Raw genomic sequence first — 8310 nt, 5'->3', positions numbered from 1 at the left:
GTCAAAAGCCTCAAATTGTGTTTCTTACAGAATAAGATTTGTGTAACCAATTGCCTTCTATGGGACAAGAAATATGGTAATAGTGGGTTCAACTATTACACAATTATGTTAATATTTTATTTTCAAAAGCACTTTACAAGAAAATGTAAGTATGGCTTCCAATAGGAATGTTATACCTGGACTTGATTGGTACCAAGCTCAGATTTTAGTTTTGCAAGGAAAAACAGGCTTTCAGGTTAAACAACAATTTGTAACCAAAACTTTAATCCCAAGGATTCTCACAAAACATATTACAAATGACAGCATGAAAAAAAAAATCTTGCACAGTAACTCAAAGTTCAGCTCTACAATGTACCCTTAAACTGGCAGGACATAGGTATCTTGAATAGTCTCAAATTTCCAAATAATATTACAAAGAGCTAGGTATCCATATACAGCAATCACAGAAGGTAAACTAACTTTCTTGAAACTTCTTAGATTCTAAACCCACTGGACAACCTCTTGTCCGGTGTGAAGACTAGTGGAATTTTATCTAGTTTAAGGGTGCAGCTTTAATTTTTACCTGCTGGCTTGTGTTCACAGCAGCTTTTAAAGACCGCTTAACTACAGCTGCATACCATATCCCAGCTACAGAGTCTTTTCAATTTTTGCCAGTTTTGTTTCCGTAATATTAAACATCACACTTTAGCTGGGCAGGAGTTAGAGGTTTATTATCAGTCTGTGCAAGACTAAAAATTCAAAGCAAATTCGATTTTGCTTAAGGGAACATTGTAAAGTAACAATTCTTGATATTACATGCCTCATATGATCCATTTCAAACCATAGAGAATTACATCTTTATGTGTCACTGTTCCAAGAGACAAACAAATGTGAACAGCTAAAACATTTTAAAAATGCACCAAGCTTATGAAGTCTCAAACAAAACTTGAATTTTCTGTACATACTCCTGTCAAATGAAGTTATTTCCTGTACACCACTCCTCTTGCAAACTGGTCTTCTATTTCCTTTCATTTGACCTAGATCGGCTGATAAACAGAAAAACAGAAGTTACACCTGTAACTCCGTTACACTCTGACAAAACATCAAAAGATTTTTATGGGAAAAAGTTGTAAAATTTTTATCCAAGTGGCTTAAAAGAAGACCTATTTCTACTTTTAATACGTTATGTATGCAAGGTCTTAAATGGCTCAGGTCATTAAAGATCTTACCTACGAGACCTAGAGAAAGATCGGGACGGCTTGTGATTTCTCTCCCGGGACAGTGATCTCTCTCTTCTCCTATCTCTAGAAAGGGACCTGAAGTCAGAGGGAAAAGAAAAACAGTGCCATTCAGGATTATACACAACAAATACTTATAAGAGAAGTTTCTGAAAGCTAAAAGCTATGCCAGTTGATTCATTACTGAAGTCAAGGTCTATCACCATTAACCAAGTCATTTGGGAAACAGCTTAGGAATAGCACAGACACTCCCACTTCTGAGAATGTGGCCCCCAAAAAAGGTTATTCACCTGCTCCGGCTGCGGGAGAAGCTTCTCCGTCTTGGAGATCTAAAAGCAGAAAACAGGGAAATTAGGCCAATTGTCAATTAGCATTTATGGCGTGAGGCATTTCCCAACTTTTCAATCTCACTGTTGGGCCCAGTGAATGTGCCGAAGAACTGGCACCCATCGTCCAAAAAATAAAAAAAATTTTTTTTTTAAAAAAGAAAAGAAAAAAAAGGCACAGAAGGATTAAGGAACCAAAAGCTCAAGTGAAAAGCAGGTATTCCAACCATGGATTCACTTTAACAAAGAATGCTTCACAGCAGATCTGTCCAATGCAAAACTTCATGTCAAACTAACTTCACTACCCAAACACCACACCAAAATGTAGTCCCACAAGTAGTTCCAAAAACAGTACCATAAACCAGTATTTGGAACCCATGCAAACCTGCAAGTCCATGACAAGACTTAGGTACCAGGTGGATAGTGTAATTTTGTGAAAACGCGCTAGGTGTAAATACTGATGCCATTAAGTGCTACATTAGAACTGCATTTGTGATCATCACATTTAAGAGTGTGTTTAGGCTTATCAAAATTACCTTAGCTTGGCCCACTTCACCCCCATAATTTAAAAATTTTGAAAACTGTTAGTAAAACCATTTAAAGGTGATAGGATTCAACAAATTTTTGCTAGAAAGGAAAGCTAAATCTGTTAGAGTTATTAAAATTTTTAGTTTGGCATCTCACACATGCAAATAAGTTTCACTTGAAGGTCTAGTTACATTATGAGTTCCCTATCACCCTTAAAAGTTTTATTCAAGCAATATATATATGTACGTTACCATTCAATTATGCACAGCCAGCCTTTGATCCAGAAAAAAAGAATTACTTTAAGCCGCTTACTCCTTATTTTAACCAGCAGTAAACTGTATAAGCAGGAAAAACTTACTAGTTTTTGGGTTTCAACAAGCTAGAAATGGTGAGGTGAGGCTGCCGGACTGACGGCCAGGAAGAATTTGCTGAAAAGGTTTTGCCAGATGTTGCGTTGGATTTAGTTGGTTGGCGAAGGGGGTGTTGTGGATTTTTCCTGCTTTTTTGTTAGCCGAAGGCTGCTGCTGTAGTTGTTGTGAAGACATTTGGTAAATAAACAGCTGAGCTGATTGGCCAGGAATGTGTGGGCGGTCGAGGTGGCTGCTGCCGATTTGGTTAAGGTTGGAGAGAAGGCTGAGAGAAAACAGCATGCTCGGGAACCAAAGGGCGGTGCAACCTGACGACTGGCCATGCCTGGGTCATGTGAAACGACACCAGCCAAGCTGAATGGGGCGCGCTGGTCACATGACGCTGAAAGGGCTAGTTGACTGGCTAATGCAGACTCAGAGGGTGGTGAGAAGAGACATGATGGTGACTCTGTAACGGGGTTCATTTTTATTAATAGATGGACCAAAAAGCACAAAAAAAAAATGAAAAACAAGCCATCAGTACAACCATCTATTAGCTAACAAATACTCTTTATTATGATGGGCAACAGTGTGTTTTGTTTTTCAAAACAGCAAAAGGGGCAAGATTTTGAACTCCTATCTCCTAGGACTTCACTCACCTGTAAGAGGTAAATTCAGTCCTACAGAAACTATTTGGAGGTTTGAGGAGATGTGGAGTTAGCATCCAGACAATACTGCCTGGTCCAAGAATGATGCCATTTTCAATTATAAAAAAAACTGCATTCTCTCCTATTTGGGTTTGAAGAACAGATGACTGGGATTACTTTAGCCCCCTTTATTGGTCAGTGACTTAAGTTAGTTTCAGAATGATTTCTACTTTACCAGTTGTAACATTAAAACAGCTGCCTGCTTGATAAATATTACAATCGTGCTAATAGAAAACACATTTTTGTGAAGAGCTAGAGTTGAATGTAATGTTTGTCATTATGGAGTCAAGAAATGGAAAAAGGCCTAAATTGAAGTATAAGGGAAGACTTGGAAAGATGCAACTAGAAGATGAACTAGAAGATAGATCCAAGATAGAAGTTACTGACTACCAACATGAACAATGACCTAAAGACAAGCCAACACTCAGCACAACTCACATATCCCAAACTACACCCAGCAAATGTTTCATAAAAACCTGATTCCTCAAAATTTAAAACCCACCAACAAACTTTAAGAGAAATACCTGCTCCTATTAGCTACTCCATTACACCAATACCTCTAAACACGCTCTCTCTAAGTACCTGCGGCGAGGTGGAGGACTCCTCCTCCGATAATCATCTCGAGGGCGACGACCCCAAGAAGGAGGTGGGCCACGATTTCGACTTCTCTTTTCACCATTCGACAGTTCCACTCTTACTCGGCAGCCACATAGTGTTCTAGGAGGAGAAGAAACGTTAAATTTAAAGCAGCCCAACTGTCCTTCTAGGAGATTAAAGCAAGGGAAAAAAAACCCCACTCCTATAACTAGCTTCTTTGCAAAAAATACATCTTAATGTCTGCAGAATCCTTAATACCAAAGCAAGTTTTAGTTCCCTTATTTTTTCTAGTAAAGGAAACCAACTTCCTTACATTTTATTGCCGTTAGTCTGATCACTGGACTCAATGTTAACAGGTGCAATTTAAGTGTGAAAACGCCTGGATTCATCCTCCCAGAACTAGTTCATCTGTACATCCTGTTTCGACTTCTTCCTTTGAGGCTGCAACAACTGTTTACCAATCTTACTGTGTATCCGTTGGTCTCCTCTCCTCCCCAACCCCCCCGCCCCCCGCCAGGTAAGTAGCAGTAAGTTAAGACAGAAGCATTCTGGCCATTTTACATCTCCCTCTCCCCTCAATCATCACACACAATACTTGACACATAAGACTACTGAGAACAGGAGGAAAAAAAAAAGGGCAGTTATTTCCCACCTTTTCACTGGTCCACAACCATTATGTTTAGATAATTCACCATATGTGGACAGTGACTGGCAAGAGGTGGGGCCCTGGAAAAATGTTTCTGTAACCTGCTTAGAATAATGACCTTTTTTACAGCTTTACAGCCAACTCTCAGACCCTTTAATTTTTGGATCTTAAGGATTATTTTCCTTGTTTTCATGAAATCCAACGGTTTTCAAATGCCAGGAAGCAGAAGGGCAACACCTGTTCACTGTTAAGACTCAGGTGTTGCTTATCAGCCAGCTAACAGACCATTGTAAATGCAAAGGGAAATAGCTGTATGAGCCACAGTTCCTAAACAAAATTATTTCCCACATGTAAAAGATAATAGTACAATAAACCCACGTAACCATCATCCACCTACAATCAGTTTGTGGCCATAAGAGAAATGTCTGATTCCACAATTATTTTAGAAACAATTCAAAGGTGACAACACAGTTGATGCTTTGTGGTGCATTTAGATTAAAATGTTTCAACCATATGCAGCTATCCACCCACCAAGAACTGACCGTTAAAATTATTTTCTTCAATGGCCAACTGAATAAAAAGAAACTTTCCCTAGGTATCTACACTAAAACTGTTCACTCCTTTGATTGTCAGAAAAGGTTTATGTAAATCTCCAGTAACATCAATTTCAGATAGCCAAGAAGCCATCTACAAGCCACGTATCCTAGAGATTTTAAATATTAAAACACAATCAACATTATTTATCATTAGTATAAATTAATCAATAAATTACCTCCCATCTAGCTCTCGGACAGCATCGGCTGCATCTCGAGGATCTTCAAATTCAACAAAAGCGAAGCCAGGAGGGTTTCTAGCAACCCACACACTTCGGAGTGGTCCATAATAGCCAAAAGCTCGTTCCAATTCAGTCTTGTTACCATTGTTTCCAAGATTACCTACATAAACTTTACAGTCCAACGGACAGGAATCACGATGCATTTCTGTAAAAAAAACAAAAAAAACCCCCAAAATATCATAATCCACACAGTGAAAAACAGATCCTTAAGAAAGAATTCAAAAATACTAAAACCCCCCAACACTAAAAGCACTACCCTTTAAACAGTTACCGATAACTGCATGGAAGCCAGCACAGATTGCCTAAGAAAAAAAAAAAGAAGCCTCCTTGAAGAGTGAGGGGAAACAACACACTGGAGGAGCATTTACCACAAAGTGGAAACTGAGTTAAGGACTTTACCTATTTCAAATTAATCTTAAAAAACTAAACAGAAAACACCTAGAAAAGTAGGACAGCCTACTCAAAAGCAAATACAACTCGCTGAAGACAAACCACTAGAAACGTGATACTAATGTGCCTTCACAGGCCAGAAGTTAACCAGCTTCATTCCTCAAGCAGCAAGACAAACTTGTTATTAAAAGATGTACCTCATTCTATTCTCAACACCCAAAAAGTGTTAACCCAAATGTCCAGCAACAGGTAAGTGGATAAGCAAAATATATTATCCATACAATGGAGTACTATTCAGGAATGAAGTACCCATAAATGCTACAAACGTGGATGAAACTTGAAAGCATGCTAAGTTACAGATACCAGACACACAAGTGCACATATTACGATTCTGTACATGTGTAATATCCAAAATGAGTAAATCCAGAAGTAGATCAGTAGCTACCAGGGGCTGGTGGAGGAAAAGGGGACAGGGCAAAAGGGAAGTGGCTGCTTATGTGTACGGGTCACCTTAGGGGGTATAAAACGCGTTAGAACTAGAGAGGTGGTAGCTGCATAACATTGCGAATGTACTTAATAACCTCTGAATCGTGCACTTTAAAATGAATCTTACGTTAATTCACCTCAGGGGGAAAAAGTTGTTATACAAGAATTTAGGCACTTAGGGGGCTTTGATAAATCTTAAGTACTTAAGAAGTCGTCTCAGCAATGAATCTAATCAACTTATAGGCCAGTATCAACTGCATAAAAGAGCAGCCAGTCCAAGAACTCAGCTCAAGAGCCACTTTCTTCTCTCTCTGGGCTTATCCAATTAAACAAGCCAGTCCAGACACATCCTATTTGTGTGACCCCACCCTGCACCCAGGAGAGTTATGAGACCAAACCATTGCCGGGAAATGGGTTCTTTTCCTTTTTCCAAAAACTTTACCGTGACCAGTTACAGGCCTACGTATTAATGCAAAGAGCTACAAGAACAAAACAAGGAAGAGCGGTTTAAAAACATAAAAGTGATTGGGTTCAGACTATAACAAGTTAAAAGAACATAAAAATGAAGATGAGTACAGAAATCATTTACTAGGGATGGATCGAAAGGCCCAATCTTGATTACTGACTTGAGGAAAAAAATCATGAGCAGCTACCTAAGAAAACGCGGGGCCTAAAAAAAAAAAAAAGGCGCCATAAATTGAAAAGCCGCGGCCCGGAGTACGACGGACTACCGAGTCCTCCTTCGCCTCAACTCTCGGGCAATCTCACTTTCCGGTTCACGCCCCCAGTGAAGAGTTAAAAACACCTCCACTTTGAGACCTGGATATATCCTCCGAGGGGCCGGGGGCCCCCGCCACCGCCCCGTGCTGAACGTCACAAAATGGCGGCAGCGTCTCTTTGTCTCAATCTGGCGCCGCCATTGGGCCTGGTCCCACTTCGGTCCCGTTAAGGCCCATTTCCCACCTCATTCCTTTAGTCGCTGGTCACTTACCGAGACCTCGGGTTAGAAACGCGTAGGCTCAAATCCACACACCCCCAGCTGGGTCTTCCTGGTCCCCTCGCGCCTGGCACCAACAGACGCTCTCCCACACCCGTCGTCCACGAAATGGCGGACCACCGCCGTCTCCTCGCCCTTATTTATAGGCCATGCTGTAGTCACATGACTGGACGGGCTCGCCCAATGAGGGGCGGAGGAGGCTGTGACGTAATGGCTACAAACTCAGCGAGAACAGCGTTGCTGGGAGCGCGCTCTGGTTGTACCGCCTTGTCTGTGGAGGGTAGCAGCGTCGGGCTCAGGTTGTCTCAGGCCCGGAGCTCCCTCGGGTGTAATTCCCCAGCTGCTGACCTCTGAGTTATTCTCAGTCCCCTGTCCCTCACATCCAAATAGACTGGAGTTTAATAACACCTCCGCCGTCACTCCCAAACACTGATAGAGCGTTTTGCTCCTAATAAGTTTAAAGTATTAGATGAATTCACTGATTACTTCATCCTCGTGAGCGGTGAGGCTGGAACTAAGATCGTCACGTTTACAAACGTGCTTCGAAATTGCTCCCAAGGTCAAGGAGCTGTTTGTGAGCGAGCTGTCACCAGATTGTGCCCACCGGGGTCCCACACTTAGGGAAAAGCCCAAACCTGGAAAGTCCGCCGAGCTCTGGCTGGTTTCCCACCCCTCACCCAAACTGCAGGATTTGGCGGAGACGATGGGGCATCATCCTGGACTCCTGAAATGTTTAATAGAAACGCAAACGCAAATGAGACCGGTCAGGCCATGCGGAAACTGTCACCTTTAGCAAGTAGAAGTACAAGGAAGTTCCTGAAGAAGATTGAATTTAAATTCAGCCCCCCAACCCCGCACCGGGGGCAGGGGTGGGGTCCATGGGTCACTCACACCTTCCTCTGTTTCCCACTTCACCTAAAAAAAAACCGAGCCACAAGATTAACTGTTGGGAGAGAAATACCGCGATGGTGTCAGAAAAATCACCAAAATCTCCTTCGCCGGAACAGTGAGTTCAGTTTTGCTGGTGTTCCCTACCCTCTTTCTGTGAAGTCTGACTTATTGCTAAAACTTATTTAAATCTGCTCTCAAGAGAAATGATAACTTGTATTTTTCCACCATTAGCTGAAAGATATACCAATTATTTACTTGTTTCTCCCAGATATTCTCTTATTGTGCCTGTAAAAGATTTATCCATAGTGGGGGAAAAATACCAAGATTTAATGCCTCTGAGCCT

The 8310-nt window shown here is 41.3% G+C and overlaps 1 protein-coding gene across 1 annotated transcript; it reads right to left on the bottom strand.

The window, feature by feature from the left end:
• Positions 1–242: 242 nt before the first annotated feature.
• SRSF3 (serine and arginine rich splicing factor 3) lies at positions 243–7180 on the bottom strand. The gene is made up of 6 exons (XM_082848772.1): positions 7071–7180; positions 5141–5348; positions 3708–3842; positions 1508–1546; positions 1209–1295; positions 243–1025 (listed from the first exon to the last, which is right to left on the bottom strand). The coding sequence occupies exons 2-6, from the start codon at positions 5344–5346 to the stop codon at positions 998–1000; spliced, it is 495 nt and encodes a 164-aa protein (XP_082704898.1). The 5' UTR covers positions 5347–5348; positions 7071–7180; the 3' UTR covers positions 243–997.
• Positions 7181–8310: the final 1130 nt, after the last annotated feature.

Source organism: Leucopleurus acutus, assembly GCF_964270905.1.
Source record: "Leucopleurus acutus genome assembly, chromosome: 10".
Lineage (NCBI taxonomy): Eukaryota > Metazoa > Chordata > Mammalia > Artiodactyla > Delphinidae > Leucopleurus > Leucopleurus acutus.
The sequence above is the reverse complement of the archived record's forward strand: the minus strand, read 5'-3'. Positions and strand labels throughout refer to the sequence as shown.

Bases quoted from the DNA above. Each gene is read 5' to 3' on its own strand.
- SRSF3 (XM_082848772.1), bottom strand. From the start codon at position 5,346: ATGCATCGTGATTCCTGTCCGTTGGACTGTAAAGTTTATGTAGGTAAT. The intron at 3,843-5,140 runs GTAATTTATTGA...TTCTCCTCCTAG, and splicing joins GTCCGAGAGCTAGATGGGAG to AACACTATGTGGCTGCCGAG. The intron at 1,296-1,507 runs GTGAATAACCTT...CTCTGACTTCAG, and splicing joins TTCTCCCGCAGCCGGAGCAG to GTCCCTTTCTAGAGATAGGA.